This window comes from Microcaecilia unicolor, chromosome 3 (assembly GCF_901765095.1).
Source record: "Microcaecilia unicolor chromosome 3, aMicUni1.1, whole genome shotgun sequence".
NCBI classification, from domain to species: Eukaryota; Metazoa; Chordata; class Amphibia; order Gymnophiona; family Siphonopidae; genus Microcaecilia; species Microcaecilia unicolor.
In genome coordinates, this window is record NC_044033.1 from 139216565 (window position 1) to 139233846 (window position 17282).

General features: G+C 40.4%; 1 protein-coding gene across 1 annotated transcript in view; it reads right to left on the reverse strand.

Annotated features, from left to right (window-relative positions):
• The window catches only part of RYR2 (ryanodine receptor 2), a 908577-nt gene that overhangs the window by 561570 nt on the left and 329725 nt on the right, over positions 1-17282 (reverse strand). The window contains 3 exon segments of the mRNA XM_030194683.1: positions 3214-3374; positions 7215-7329; positions 8992-9344. Of these exon segments, the coding sequence (XP_030050543.1) occupies positions 3214-3374; positions 7215-7329; positions 8992-9344 (629 nt within the window).

Below are 17282 nucleotides of genomic sequence, written 5' to 3' on the forward strand. Positions count from 1 at the left end.
ATAGAAAAGAGGGGGAAGGAAAACACAACCAGGGAAAGGGAGTACTTTCAGATATCAGTGGTGCAGAGGCGTAGGCCTGGGATAACAATAGAAAATGGAAGGCTTCTAAGAAGAGGTGAGTTTTCAGATCAATCTTAAACCGGAGGATTGGGACCTAAGATGTTCTGGAAGCTGGTTCCAGAGCACAGGGGCTTGTACAGAAAAAATGAAATTCCTGATTCTAGCGTGTGCAATATCACAAACAGCAGGAACAAGCAGGCGATCTTGCGTAGAGGAGCGGAGAGACTGGGCTGGAACATAGGATGGTAGCAAACATGCAAGAAATGAGGGGGCCCCTGTAACCGGTATCTCAAAGACTAGAGTCAAGATTTAATAGGTGATACAATAGGAGACTGGAAGCGGAGACTGGAAGCCAGTGAGAGGACCATAGGAGATGTGTAACATCAGCATATTTTCGTGCACCATGAATTAGTTTTATTGCTGTATTTTGAACAAGCTTTAACCGGTGAAGATCCTTCAGTGTAAGTGACTTAAAAAGGGAGTCACAATAATCAAGTTGACTATTAACAAGAGAATGGACCATGACAATTAGAGCTGGGAGATGCAGAAGTGGTTGAACAGAGCGGATCAGCCATAATTTGTGAAATAAGCAGCTAATTACATGGGAGAGATACATATGGTAGGAAACGGTGTCATCGAGCAGTATCCTAAGGATTCTAGTGCTAGTGGTAGGAGGAACAGGGGTTTGGCAAAGAAATAATGGGGACACAAGGGGTATCTTCTTTCCTCCAGTAAAGAGCAGACATTTACATTTCTCAGGGTTCAATATTAGTTTATTTGATTAAAGCCAATCATCAGTAATCTATAAAAGCTTTGAATTGAGGATCTAATGCATTTTTTTGAGGGGGTAAGCAAACATGTGGACAATGGGGAGCCGGTTGATATTGTATATCTGGATTTTCAGAAGGCGTTTGACAAAGTGCCGCACGAAAGACTCCTGAAGAAATTGCAGAGTCATGGAATCGGAGGTAGGGTATTATTATGGATTAAGAACTGGTTGAAAGATAGGAAGCAGAGAGTAGGATTGCGTGGCCAGTATTCTCAGTGGAGGAGGGTAGTTAGTGGGGTCCCGCAGGGGTCTGTGCTGGGTCCGTTGCTTTTTAATGTATTTATAAATGACCTAGAGATGGGAATAACTAGTGAGGTAATTAAATTCGCCGATGACACAAAATTATTCAGGGTCGTCAAGTCGCAGGAGGAATGTGAACGATTACAGGAGGACCTTGCGAGACTGGGAGAATGGGCGTGCAAGTGGCAGATGAAGTTCAATGTTGACAAGTGCAAAGTGATGCATGTGGGTAAGAGGAACCCGAATTATAGCTACGTCTTGCAAGGTTCCGCGTTAGGAGTTACGGATCAAGAAAGGGATCTGGGTGTCGTCGTCGATGATACGCTGAAACCTTCTGCTCAGTGTGCTGCTGCGGCTAGGAAAGTGAATAGAATGTTGGGTGTTATTAAGAAGGGTATGGAGTCCAGGTGTGCGGATGTTATAATGCCGTTGTATCGCTCCATGGTGCGACCGCACCTGGAGTATTGTGTTCAGTACTGGTCTCCGTATCTCAAAAAAGATATAGTAGAATTGGAAAAGGTACAGCGAAGGGCGACGAAAATGATATTGGGGTTGGGACGACTTTCCTATGAAGAGAGGCTGAGAAGGCTAGGGCTTTTCAGCTTGGAGAAGAGACGGCTGAGGGGAGATATGATAGAAGTGTATAAAATAATGAGTGGAATGGATCGGGTGGATGTGAAGCGACTGTTCACGCTATCCAAAAATACTAGGACTAGAGGGCATGAGTTGAAGCTACAGTGTGGTAAATTTAAAACGAATCGGAGAAAATTTTTCTTCACCCAACGTGTAATTAGACTCTGGAATTCATTGCCGGAGAACGTGGTACGGGCGGTTAGCTTGACGGAGTTTAAAAAGGGGTTAGATAGATTCCTAAAGGACAAGTCCATAGACCGCTATTAAATGGACTGGAAAAATTCCTCATTTTTAGGTATAACTTGTCTGGAATGTTTTTACGTTTGGGGAGCGTGCCAGGTGCCCTTGACCTGGATTGGCCACTGTCGGTGACAGGATGCTGGGCTAGATGGACCTTTGGTCTTTCCCAGTATGGCACTACTTATGTACTTATGTACTTATGGGTCAAGGGTATAAAGTAACTGGATATCACTGATGTCAGAAAATGAGGTAAATCCTAAGGAATGAATCAGGGTCAAAAGAGGGGCTAGAAAAATGTTAAACAGTAAGGGTGCCAAGATTACTACTACTACTAATTAACATTTCTAAAGCGCTACTAGGGTTACGCAGCGCTGTACAATTTAACATGGAAGGACAGTCCCTGCTCAAGGAGCTTACAATCTAAAAGACAGGTGTACAATCTAAAGACAATCTAAAGACAAGTGTACAGTCAAAAGACAAGTGTAGAGTCCGTCTGATAGGGCATACTATATTTCACGAAAGGTTAGGTGCCGAAAGCAGCCTTGAAGAGGTGAGTTTTAAGCAGAGATTTGAAGATGGGTAGGGAGGGGGCTTGGCGTAGGGGTTGAGGAAGATTGAGCGGAGCCTGGAGTTGGCAGTGGTGGAGAAGGGAACTGATAGGAGGGATTTGTCCTGTGAGCGGAGGTTATGGGCGGGAACATAGGGGGAGATGAGGGTAGAGAGGTAGTGCTGCGGCACCCCAGAAGCTAGAGAGAAGGAACTTCCAGATCTTCCCCCCCCCCCCCTCCCCCTGACTGTCCAGGAATTAACCACGTAGAGCTATGGCCATCTTCCCAAATATTCAATGGCACTATCTGGGTATATGCTGCTGCATATTCAGGTCTATATTGGTCACAGCAATTTAACCAGGCAGAAGCTTCCACTGATAGCAAAATCTTTAAATTCTAGTGTATATGGCAGTTTCCATGTCTTTCCTCCTTGTTGCAAGTTACCTTTAAATGCTAATTTAGATGAGTTGGAGAGTAAACATTCTGCTTAGTTTAGGATTTTTAGGACTCATTTCTTCGAGCTTGTTTGGAGCGTTGTCAGATTAGAAGGTGAATCTGCTTATGTGATTTTCCGAAGTGCTATGAAAATGGTATGTTTGTGTGCAGAATGTCAAATCATATGCAAAGACTGTGTAATAGCATTCTAACTAAAACATAACCAACCTCTCATGAACCTTTCCTTTTTCATCACCCAGTGTAACTGTGACAGTGCGGACTCTGTCCAGATCAAAGGCTGTGTCATACTGATGAAAGTCAGATGTAATCCAACCTACCCAGACATTAGTAGGTTCCTGTCCAGGAAATATTCTCACAGAATAATAGTACTGCAAAGAAAGCAGAAGAGACCATGTGGGTAAATCTATCAATTATATGCTTAGGGCTAAAAATTCAGCCGGCGACGATCAGTGTTTTTTTTTTTGTCTACTGGTGGCGTTGTGCTCTGGATATTTAATGTTGGGCCATATCCAGGCACTGGCATTGAGTATTTTGGATTATGTGGCTGGTTATCTCTTATCCAGATAAGTGCGATATTTAGCACTTAACTACCTAAGCGAAACCGGATAAGGCAGTGGTTCCCAAACCTGGTCCTTGAAGTGCCCCAGCCAGTCGGGTTTTCGGGATATCCATAATGAATATTCATGAGAGAGATTTGCATGCACTGCCTCCACAGCATGCAAATCTCTCTCATGAATATTCATTGGGGATATCCTGAAAACCTGGCTGGCTGGGGTGCCTCCAGGACCAGGTTTGGGAACCAATGGGATAAAGAAAGGACTGTGTTTTCTGTAGTCTGATTTGTTCAGTTAATTTAGGTGGTTACTGCATAAGTGCTGACTCTGCCCCAGACCACCCACAAAATAGCCACTTTTCAGTTTTGCAGTAATTGCTGCAGAACAGCAGCACATATCCCTGCACAAACAATTTAATCAGCTAGGAGCCTCTCCTGGCCAGTTAAATCACTTTGAATATTGACCTCTTAATATTTTCTAGGTGTGTACATTCATGAGCACACATTCATTTCATTTGGATAACTAAAAATTGTGCACTTTGAATGTAGCTGAACGTACAAATATATATCTGTAAAACTGAATGCATGTGTAAAAAGGTTATTGTGCATATATCATGTGTTCATAAAAACTGACTATGTTTAACAAACATCACAAAATTCTAGGAGTCAGGAAAATTTTTAAAACAAACTTGAACTGAAATTTTATGGACTCATTCATAATATTTTGATCCAAAGTCACTATAACACATTAACCCTGAAACTCTACAAATGGCACTTAAAATTGAATATGCAAATTCAGGCACGTACCCATTTTGCTTGTGCAATTTATTTGAATAAAAAGCCAATAACTGGGTGCTCATAATCAATTATCGGCACTAATTGGCCTTAATTAAAATGCATGTGTGCATTTTTTAATTGCATGGATCAGCGCATCTCCGGAAATGGATACCGCCATTTCGGCATAATATAAGCCACATTGAGCCTGCAAAGAGGTGGGAAAATGTGGGATACAAATGCAGTAAATAAATAAAATAAATAAATAAAGCTCCAAAAAAGTGGATGCAACCATGGGAGGGTCATGGGTGGATCAGGAGCTTTCCTAGAATTTATGCTCATTTTTACAGAATAAGGGGGATATTTAGACGTGAAGATTTACACCAGGTTTACTTGGTGTAAATCCTCATGTGTAAGTTAGGTGCTGATTCCAGCATTAATCATATTCTATAAATGGTGCCTGCCTAACCTTCAGCACTGTTTATAGAATAGCACTTAGCTCATTATTTTTTGGGTGACAAGTTTTGGCACTGTTTAAAGAATTTGGTCCTAAATATCTATTCTTACCCCCCCTGTTTACTAAGCAACAAGCAGATGCCATGCAGCGATGCTGACACAGCCCACTGTGTCGAAATTAGCGTGCGGCTTAGTAAACGGAGGGTTAGTAGGGCTCACAGTGGAGTTCATTTTCCTTTCAGGACTAAGACTGGTCTGCACATGGTGGCAACAACTGAAAGTCCTGTAAACTCTTCTATGTTCCCTACTGATTTTCTATGCTATGTTCCAACTTGTGCAAAACCTTTTCTGAAAAAGCAACCCAAAGACTAATGGGAAAGCAATGCAAACATGAGAGAAATAACCAGCGGTCTCCATTTGCGTAGCAGTACCCGATATATGTTTAACAGTGGAATGGTAAACACTGCTAAGTGAGTAAGTGTTGCAGTGGTGCAGCCAAATGCTGGCAGATACCTTAGTTTGCAAATATTAACTGAGGAAACAGTCTTGATGAACAGAGACAATCAAATCTCATCTGCTGATTCATTAATTTTCTTTCTGTGCCCAGCTGAGCTTTCAAACTCTTGACTTGTAGATTTCACAGTCTGTTTTGGTACAGCTAAGTCTCCAGTAGAATAAACTTAAAGAGTGAAAATGACTTGAAACAGCCTAGCAATTTATTGCTTTTAAGAACTGGGTATTATTTACATAGATGTACTGATAGTTTATCAAATGATCATTGATCCCATTATACCTGCTGACTCCTCAAATGTTGTGAACCAGCACCATCACACAGAAGCGAAGCCAGGTTGTGATGCCAAGGGAAGCAGATAGGCACATGCGCACATTGTGTAGATATGACAGACCACCTTAAAAATAGGCTGCACTGTCCAAAGGCTGTTTGCGGGAGTGGCACCGCACCTATCTACGCCTCTGCCATCACACCAGTGAGAAAACAGCTGGAAGCCACAGACAGGCCTACCTATTAAAGGAGATTAACAGTAGCAGCAGACATTTCCACTGCGGTGGCTGCAATGGATATGTAGATTGTCTTCATTCTGGAACCATTGTCTAAATTGCCTTAATTCTATTGGTTTCAGAGAGAACAGCGACTTTTAGAGTCCCTCCCACCCTCCCGTTTTCCACTCATCCTCGTTGTTCTTGAATTCTAGCTTTTCTGTCTGATTCACCTATTTTGCTAGGGCAGCCCTCTTCTCTAGTTGGGCTCTTCTCTGTTTGGAGCTGAAGATTGCATTTAACTGGCTATGCATTAGCTAGATCCGGAAACCAATGCCGGTACCCAAACATGGCCCGGCATTGAATTTCTGGACTTAACGCTGGTGGCAGCCAGAAAAACGCTGATTGCTCTCAGCTGAATATTGGGCCCACCACAGATATTTCTTGCTTGTCTGCCAGTCATTATTAGACTGCAAGCACAAGAAGCAGGGAATGCCCATAGGACCCAGCTCTGTGAGTGTTGTGGCTGCTTGAGCACACCCAATATTGAGCAGACTGATGCTTGTGTCCAGGGATGGAGAAATTTTCATTGGATTTAGCACCCCAAGCATTGTAAAACGTTGGCTCCTATGGGGCTGTCTATTATGTGTATGCAAATTGCTGCATATACCTGGTAGCACTATAGAAATAAAAATAATCAGGCTGATATTCATTAACCAGTGGGCAGTGAACATATAACTCCTTTATCTGTGTATTTTCAGGCACTATGTTATTCACCTGTTCATGTGGTTCAGCACATCAGGTTCAGATCAAGAACTTTTTGAGCTTTAGGGAAAAGGGTAAAGCTTGGTTATTTCCATTGCATCTTTATATATTATTATGAGGTGGAGTTTGGGCAGAGCATGGGTACAGTCATAAAGTGTGAGTGTTCTTTATAAAATCCATAAGGAAATACATGAATGTCTGCAGTTTCTGCCATTTTGCCAGACTAGTGGCTCATAGCAGCACCACACAATGCTATATGGAATGTATCTAGCCATCTAGTTTAAATCCTAGATCAGGTCTTCCCTGCCCCAGGTTAACAGGACCCAAGGATGCTACGAAGACAGTGTTCACAGCCTTTGTGTAGAAAGAGAGTTTGGGTCATCAATAAAGGTGACATCTGATGGCTGAACTAATAGCCTGCAAGACAGAGGTCTAGAAGAAACTCAGCCTGAAAACTCTTTCTGCAACGACCAGATTGGGAACAGTGGGGAATGGCGTCTATTAAGAGAACAGGAAAAATCCCTGACTGGTTGCAAATGGAGGCTCTTGGCACCAGGATCCTAGCACTGGGTCCAACAGAGGTGGAAAGAAATAGGAAGACGTACATACTATTCACGTCAATTAAACTTGTCCAATAGCATTTTGAACGTATAAGTCAACATACCGTGGATGTTTGAATCAAGTGATCATAGTCATCTCTGTCATCTGCTAACACATCCTCAGTTAGTCGTGCAGAGTGGCTCACTCCATAATCTGGTTTGGTTCTCCTCAGCAAAAATCTACAAGATATCAAGAAACAAAGAGTCCTGAAGAAACTCCCAAGTGGGGTTATGTTTATTTATGTATTTAGATTTAGCTCATAACTTTTCATTAGTAGCTAAATGCAAAAGGCATTTCCCTCTTCCCAAAAGGTTTATAGTCTATGATGGCAGTTCTATAAGTAGGCACCTTCCTTTAGGCACCACAATGCAGTGAGTGGTTATTCTATAATGGCATCTAAGTGTCAAGATTCCATTATAGAATACTAATGCAACCTGGTAATGAAGCTACTAAATAGTAAATTTAAAACAAACCAGAGAAAATATTGCTTCACTCAACATGCAATTAAACTCTGGAATTCATTGCCAGAGAATGTGGTAAAAGCAGTTAGCTTAGCAGGGTTTAGAAAAAAGGTTTGAAGAAAAGTCCAGAAGCCATTTTTAAGAAGGGCTTGGGAAATTGCAAAGTTCTCAAATACAAAACCTATTACGAGTCCAACTTCTCCGTTAAAGGTAGCCAACTCTGGAACGCCATACCAAGACACATCTGAACAACCAACGAACACCTACCTTTCCGAAAGCTGCTGAAAACTTACCTCTTCAAACAAGCCTATCCAAAGGACCCAACTTAACTCATGAACTTAATTCACACCACTAACACTACCACTACCTCGATACACCCCTCCCTCCTGTCCTACTCCACACAACCATGTTATCTCTGTGGCACTTTGTACCAAACATTGTAAGCCGCACTGAACCTGCTTCTGTCTCAGCTCTGCCTCTGGTCCCGCCCTCATTTCCTGTTTCTGGAAGGGCGGTACCAGAGGCAGAGCTGAGACAGAAGGGAAGGCAGGCTGAAGCGCCATCCCTGCTCGACTTTCACTGCTGCCGCTGGACCCTGAGGTAAGAACTTTTAAATTCAGGCCAGCACGCAGGAAGGCGAGGGGCAGGCGGAGGACTTGGAGAAGAGGGCAGGCAACGCAGGTCGGGCTGCCACTCGGAGGGGAGAGAGGGAGAGGGAGGGAGGCGCGAGGGTCTGGAACCTGGAGAAGAGAAGGGAGCATGGACCTCAGAGGAGAGAGAGGGAGGGAGGGGGACGGGCCTGGATCTCGTAGGGGGGGGGGGGGGCTAGATCTTGGAGGACAGGGGGGAGGGAGGGGGCGATTCTCCCGTGATTGCATCCTCACCTCCAACGTTCTATGGCTGGCTGGTGCTGGTTTCCCTTCCCTCTCATTGATCCGCCCTCTGACATCATTACGTTCAGACACGAGGGCAGACCAATGGGAACTGTGTTACAAACCCAGGCATCCAGACGTAGAACGTTGGAGGTGCAAATTATTATATAGGATTATCATATCTCCCCTCAGACCTCTCTTCTGCAAGCTGAAGAGCCCTAGCCACTTTAGCCTTTTCTCATAGGGAAGTCATCCCATTCACTTTATCATTTTCATCGCCCATCTCTGTACCTTTTCTAATTCTGTTATATCTTTTTTGAGATGCAGTGACCAGAATTGCACACAGTATTCAAGGTAAAGTGAGGTCACACCATGGAGTGATACAAAGACATTATAACATTCTCATTTTTATTTTCCATTCCTTTCCTTATAATTCCAGCATTCTATTTGCTTTCTTAGCTGCTGCTGTACAGTGAGCAGAGGGTTCCAACATATCATCAACACTGACCTTTGTTTCAAACGAGAAGGTTTCTCTTGAGTGTAATCTTTGTGGTTGTTAAGTTCTTGTTTTGCATTTTCTTTTTCTTTATCCGCTCGCTCAGGCACCAGATGACCATGGGCAGTCTTCATGAGGACCTCAAAATCTGAATCAGCATCATAGTCCTCCACGTCATTCTTTGAGGTGAAAAGATTTGTCCCTGGTAAAACTCCTGCAGGCATTTTGGAAATTACCTCAGCACATTCAATAGGCATGCTCAGACGGTAAAACATGATATCCGTGCTAGAGTTTTGAGATCCAAAGGACTTCTGAGTGATTTTCAAGCACGGGGCACTGTCTATGGTGCCATCTATCCTTGTAACCTATTAAACGTGAAAAAATGATATGTAAGATTTACTTTATTTAGCATTGCATGTCCAAAATAACCCAAACCTCAGTATCAGTGAGGTTGATAGCCAACCACAGAACATCTTTAACTGGATATTCAAACACTTAACTGGTTGTGTCTGGAATTTATAAACACTGGCTAAAGTTAACCAGATAAGATTATATGGTAAACTTTAGGAAATGATTCTTCAACCAGAATTAGGCCCCTATTTACATGTTTCATTAACACAAATTTTTAAGATAAAAAAATAATCAGTTGCAATGCACCTTAAACACAGTGAGCAAGTTGCATATGCAAATCCAAACAAAGCCGCAAATTATTCTGGAACTTCAATAATGTGACTTGCACTATCATTTGCTAGCTATGTCATTAAGGAAAGTTAGCTAGATCTCCAAAAGGGTGATTATTCTTTCCCTTATCAGGGGCAATTTGATTGACTAATACTAACAGCAAAAAACACTAATATGTGAAACTTAAATACAGCAGTTGTTGATTTTAAAGGAGAAAGAGACCTTGGAAACCAACTGTGTAACAATCCTTGGTTGAATATGTTGGAATGTAATTGTATTTTGCATGCATTACCTGTCACCTATTATTTCTCTGTGATTACTCTGTGACCTCTGATGTGAATTACTTAGAGAGGTCACACAGCTATGCAACTTCCTGTGGGGGTTAGACACAGCAGATGCAGCACATGCAGCACATGGAGCACATGGAGCTCATGATCTCTCCTAACCTGAGAGGATCTATGGTGGTGTGAGCATCCATTACCATCTAAGCACATGGAAGGAGCTGATAATACAAATGTATAGTAATATGTATATATAAGCCTGTCTGATTATAATCTAACTACAAACTGTGAGTAAACAGATGTTTTGTTACTTCAACTTTAAAGTGACTCAGCAGTGAATTATTCAGGGGTGAATGAGAGAGAGATGAAGAAAGAAATTAACATTTCTAAAGCTGAAGCTGTGTGTACTAAAATCTGCTAATTATTTACTACAAATAATCCAACAAAAGGGTTATGGGCCCAGGGCCAGGAATTGAAAAAGAAGAGAAATATTACCAGGCAGAAAAAAAGGCCACATTTTCTCTTAAGTTTTAAAGGAAAGATTCAGTCTGTCTCTCTCTCCCCCCACACATCAGACAGAAGGCTAAGAAAATGGCTGAGGGAAGAAATTCACCATTTTTCTATTCTCTCAAGGTGCCAAAATTAACTGAGTTTAATTATCAGCAGTGGGAACTAAGATTCATATGTCTCCTTCGAGCAAAAGGATTAAATATATGCTTAGACCAAGACAGAACAGCTGAAAATATGGCTGAATGGGACAATGCAAACTATTATGTGAAGTGCATGCTTTTGGAAGCTCTCTCAGAGAAACAAGCCATATTAGTGGAGGGAAAAGATACACCAAAGGACATTTTATATAAACTGAGAACTATGTATGCAACTACATATGCAAAGCAGCAACCAATTTGGCTAGCAGAGTTGAATGAAACCAAATTAAGGGATAAAAGTAAATGTAATGATCACATTATGTATCTTATGTCTTCATTTCAAAAGTTAGAACTTTCTGGAATTCCCATGTGTGATGCATTGAAAAGAGCATTTCTTTTTACCTCACTATCAAAGAAGTTTGATGTTTTTAGGTCTGTAAATGAGGCCATTGAAGGGCAATCTTTTGAACAGGCAACATCAAAACTAAGGCAGGAATGCATAATAAATGATTCTGAGGAGATGTGTTCTCAAAGCAAGTCAGAGAGAAATGAAACAAATTTCTTGGCAAAGAACAGAGGAAGGCGGAGCTATGGGAAAACTCCACCCAAGGGCAAGCTGATTTGCTACTCATGTGGAAAGGAGGGACATGTATCTAAATGGTGTAAGGAAACACAAAACACTCCCTCTAGCTCACCTAAGCCAATGGAACTAAAGAATTTTCAAACCAGGAAATGTATGAAGGACAAAGATAAACACAAGGGCTTTCTAATGGCAGAAAAATCTTTGACTATGGTAAATAATAATTCAAATGAAAGTACTTGGATTTTGGATTCAGGGAGCACATGCCATTTAACCAATTGTAAGGATTTCTTTCAGGAAATGTGTCCAGAAGAAGGTATTCTTAAAACTGCAAACGCAGGGACTGCTAAGATCCAAGCAAAAGGTATTGGATTCTTAAAATGCAAAGTGTCTAATGAAGTTAAAGAAATTCCTGTAAGTGATGTCTTGTATATTCCCCAAGCAGTTTGCAATATGCTTAGTGTATCTACATTAGATAAGAAGGGATTTGCGATTCATTTTGAAAACAGTAAGTGCACAATCTCTAAAAATGATGAAGTGTATGCTGAAGCTTTTATGCATAATGATGTTTATAAGCTGAACATTTCAGGTGAAGCCTCACATATGGCGCAAGTAAGGAAGAATGATGGTAAATGTAGTCTGGAAATCTGGCACCGCCGCCTGGGACATCGTGATTCTAAGGTGATCCAGGATCTTTACAGTAAGCAACTGGCCACCGGCATTCAGATAAGTGCAGATGCTGGTAAAATGGAGAAATGCATAGACTGTGTTACTCAAAAGGGTGTGAGACCCTCATTTCCTGCATACACAGGAAATAGGAGTAATAAAGTGCTGGACTTAATACACAGTGACTTATGTGGACCGTTTAATATCCCATCATTGGGAAATAACAGATTTGTGCTAATATTCTTGGATGATTTCTCTAGATATTGTGTGGCCTATTTGCTGAAAGAGAAAAGTCAAGTCACAGACATGCTGAAGAAATACGTAGCCATGGTGAGCAACAAATTTGAAAGAAAACCAAAGGTTCTTCAGACCGACAATGGTGGTGAGTTCATTTCACAAAGCATGCGCACATTTCTAGAACAAGAAGGCATTCAACATATCACAACAGTAGCTTATACACCAGAGCAAAATTCTGTTGCAGAGAGAAAATTTAGGTCACTTGTGGAAATGACCAGATGTATGCTGTCAGATAGCAATCTCCCTAAAAGACTATGGGGGGAAGCCATTCTCACAGCAGTGTACCTACAAAACAGAATGCAAACTAAAGGCGCGGAGCGCACACCACATGAGACATGGCATGGTAGGAAGCCAAACCTGTCACACATAAGAACATTTGGAAGTACAGCATATGCTCATGTACCAAAGCAAAGAAGGCATAAGCTGGATTCCACAACAGAAAGGGGCATTTTAGTTGGCTATACTCCAGGACACAAAGGATATAGAATTTTGAATCTGAAAACTGGCATTGTTGGCATAAGACATGTTACATATTTTGATGAAAACAAAAGGGTTGATAAAGGCTGGATTATCCCAGATGAGCCTTATCATCCAGAATATGAAACTAGAACCATAATAGACATGCCAGTGTATATAAATGCCATACCAAGGCAGATGTCTGAAAGCAACTCATCTGTATCTAACGAGGAACAGGCAGAGGAAACAGACACAGAAAGGATCATTGAAGAAGACAGTACAGTTGGAGAAGGGGAATCAATTGGAGAAGAACTCTCAGATTTTGAGGATGCGGAAAGGTCAGACCAACCTGTTGTCAGACGCTCATCCAGGGAAAACAAAGGTGTTCCACCCCCAAGACTGTCTTACCTAACAAAGTCAGCAGAAGCTCAAGAGCCCTTAACATGGGATGAGATTGAGAAAATGCCAGCAGAAGAAGCTGCTGAATGGCATAAAGCTGCACAAGAAGAAATTGATGCATTGGATAAAAATAATACTTGGATTCTTACAAAATTACCTCCTGGCAAGAAAGCTATAGGATGCAAATGGGTATTCAAGTTAAAAAGGAATGCACAAGGAAAAGTGGAAAGGTATAAGCCAGATTAGTGGCAAAGGGATATCTTCAAAAATATGGAGAAGATTTTGATGAAGTGTTTGCACCTGTAGTGAAACACACGACAATCAGAACACTTCTGAGCATTGCAGTCTCAAAAGGCATGCAAGTCAACCACATTGATGTGAAAACAGCATTTCTTCACGGAGATATAACTGAAGACTTGTACATGGAACAGCCAACAGGTTTCATAAATACAAAACAAAGACAGCTAGTGTGTAAATTAAACAAAGGTCTTTATGGATTAAAGCAAAGTGCAAAATGTTGGAATGAAAAATTGCATGAAATATTGACAAATTTAGGATTTAAGCAAGGTGAAGCAGATAAATGTTTGTACACTAGGTGCACAAATGGACAATATGCATACATTTTAGCTTTTGTTGATGATCTGCTCATTGCAAGCAAAGTGAGCAAGAGTACAAGGACATTGTAAAGTGTTTAAACCTGAATGTTGAGATAAAAGAACTGGGTAATGTGTCATACTATCTTGGTATAGAAATTGAGAAACAAAATGATGGTTCTTATCTTCTAAGCCAGAAGCAGAAAATAAATGAGCTTATTGAAAGTTTAGGTATGCAAGATGCCCAAGTTGTAAGCACTCCCATGATCACTGATTTTCTGAAGGATGAAACAGTAAGAGAACCTTTACCAGATAACATCCAATATAGATCAGCCATAGGTAAGCTTTTATATCTAGCTACCACATACAGGGCTGATATAGCAAATGCAGTAGGAATTTTGAGCAGAAGGGTCAGCTCACCTACCAAATCAGATTGGACTGCAGTTAAAAGGATGGTAAGGTATTTAAAGGGTACCATTGATTGTAAATTAAAGATTTCAGCCAATAGTAATCCAAAACTAATATGTTACTGTGATTCAGATTGGGCAGGGGATCATTCTGATTATAAATCCACAAGTGGATATGTGTTTATGTATGGAAATGTACACATTTCATGGGCCAGTCATAAACAAAGTATTGTGAGTTTGTCTTCTACAGAAGCTGAATACGTGGCCGTATCGGAAGCGTGCAGAGAACTGATGTGGATTGAAAAACTTTTGCTGGATTTCGGAATAGCTGAAAAGAAACCAATCCAGATAATGGAAGATAATCAGAGCTGCATCCGACTGTCACAGAATGACAAGGTTCAGTCACGCACCAAGCACATCGCAACGAAATACCACAACGTGCGAGAGTTGGCGAAAGAAGGGGTCATCAGTCTACACTATTGTCACACCAGTGAGATGACAGCTGACATCATGACCAAACCGTTACCCAGAGAACATTTTGAGGATCTGCGTATAAAGTTTGGACTTTGTATGAATAAATAATTGCATGACAGTTATGCATGAGAAGGGGTTTGTTGGAATGTAATTGTATTTTGCATGCATTACCTGTCACCTATTATTTCTCTGTGATTACTCTGTGACCTCTGATGTGAATTACTTAGAGAGGTCACACAGCTATGCAACTTCCTGTGGGGGTTAGACACAGCAGATGCAGCACATGCAGCACATGGAGCACATGGAGCTCATGATCTCTCCTAACCTGAGAGGATCTATGGTGGTGTGAGCATCCATTACCATCTAAGCACATGGAAGGAGCTGATAATACAAATGTATAGTAATATGTATATATAAGCCTGTCTGATTATAATCTAACTACAAACTGTGAGTAAACAGATGTTTTGTTACTTCAACTTTAAAGTGACTCAGCAGTGAATTATTCAGGGGTGAATGAGAGAGAGATGAAGAAAGAAATTAACATTTCTAAAGCTGAAGCTGTGTGTACTAAAATCTGCTAATTATTTACTACAAATAATCCAACAGAATACAGCTGGATTTTCAGCCAGTATCGAATTTCTATCATTGGGCTCAAAACTAGTTTTCGGTGTTATTGTTTGTTGTGCATTAAAATAACTTATATATATATATATATATATATATATATATATGTTTTTTAAAGAAAATTCTGTTAACGGTGATGTGAGCACCAAAATCACATATTGCATTAATATAACAGCAGTTGTCTTACTGCTTAAAGTGCAATAATAAAACAGCACTTATGTTAAAGTTCAAAGGGGCCACCGTTTCACTCGTCTTATGGCTTCTTCAGGAACTAATACTGCTTAATTTCACCGAAAAATTTTCCAGTGTCAGAAGCTTCCAGCGCCATTTAGAAGAAGGAAAAGCTTCTGACACTGGAAAATGTTTTGGTGAAATTAAGCAGTATTAGTTCCTGAAGAAGCCATAAGACGAGTGAAACGGTGGCCCCTTTGAACTTTAACATAAGTGCTGTTTTATTATTGCACTTTAAGCAGTAAGACAACTGCTGTTATATTAATGCAATATGTGATTTTGGTGCTCACATCACCGTTAACAGAATTTTCTTTAAAAAACATATATATATATATATATATAAGTTATTTTGATGCACAACAAACAATAGCACCGAAAACTAGTTTTGAGCCCAATGATAGAAATTCGATACTGGCTGAAAATCCAGCTGTATTCAACCAAGGATTGTTACACGATTGGTTTCCAAGGTCTCTTTCTCCTTTAAAATGAACAACTGCTGTACTTAAGTTTCACATATTAGTGTTTTTTGCTGTTAATATTAGTCAATCAAATTGCCCCTGATAAGGGAAAGAATAATCACCCTTTTGGAGATCTAGCTAACTTTCCTTAATGACATGGCTAGCAAATGATAGTGCAAGTCACATTATTGAAGTTCCATAATAATTTGCGGCTTTGTTTGGATTTGCATATGCAACTTGCTCACTGTGTTTAAGGTGCATTGCAACTGATTATTTTTTATCTTAAAAATTTGTGTTAATGAAACATGTAAATAGGGGCCTAATTCTGGTTGAAGAATCATTTCCTAAAGTTTACCACCGTTAACAGAATTTTCTTAAAAAACACATATATATATATATATATAAACATTTTTTGATGCACAACAAACAATAGCACCCAAAGGAGGTTTTGAGCCCGATGATAGAAACTCAATTTGGCTGAAAATCCAGCTGTATTCAACCAAGGATTGTTATCCAATTGGTTTCTGAGGTCTAATTCTCTTTTAAAATCAACAACAGCTATTTTCAAGTTTCATATAATAGTGGTTTTTGCTGTTACTATTGGTTTACTCTATTTTACTACTACTACTTAACATTTCTAAAGCGCTACTAGGGTTACGCAGCGCTGTACAATTTAACATAGAGGGACGGTCCCTGCTCAAGGAGCTTACAATCTAAGAGACCAGTATTTACTGCATGTGTATGTTTTTTGTGGAAGACAACTTGATTGACCCCCAGGAAATAAAGTATGCCAAAAAAGAACTACTCCCCCCACACACACACACACAAATGGTTCCTCCTATTTAAACCCTCCAGATTGCCCCCTTGCGGTAGCATCCTATAGCCACTTAGAATAGCACATTAAAAATAAGTGCTCTAGAACACCTGTCCCATAGCTTAGGACCCATGTCACTGATAGAAAAAAGGAACCCCTCCAGTATACAAAAACCTCCACTGTTTATTTTTGAAGGTTAGTTTGTTTAAGCAATGCACATGCCCTTCAATTCTCACACTCATGAATTCACTGTTCTATAGCCACATACTGTACACATAATTCGCTCCCATCATCCAATAAGTCTTTGCAGCAATTGTACAGTGATGTTCACAAAACAACCTATTTTAAATGACCCTTATGCACATAACAAAACAAAGTTTTCACATTTCCACTACACAGTGTTTGTTTTCATATTTGGTATCTTAATTTCTTTAACAGCAGCACTATTTAGCATTTGGAAAGTGCAGTACCCACTCATGCACCCGTCTTTTTAAATGTATGTCTCAGTGACCTTCTTTTTTTTATTTATATTTTTAAATATATTCTTCATGTTTTATAATGATTTGCCATCATGGAGTCTGTCTATTCTCACATGTTTACTTTTTAGTTTTCACTTAGACCTTTCAAACATTGTTCCACTTGGTTGCATTGCTCTTAGTCTCATAGGACAAACTCATCAGGTCAGTTCCCTGTTT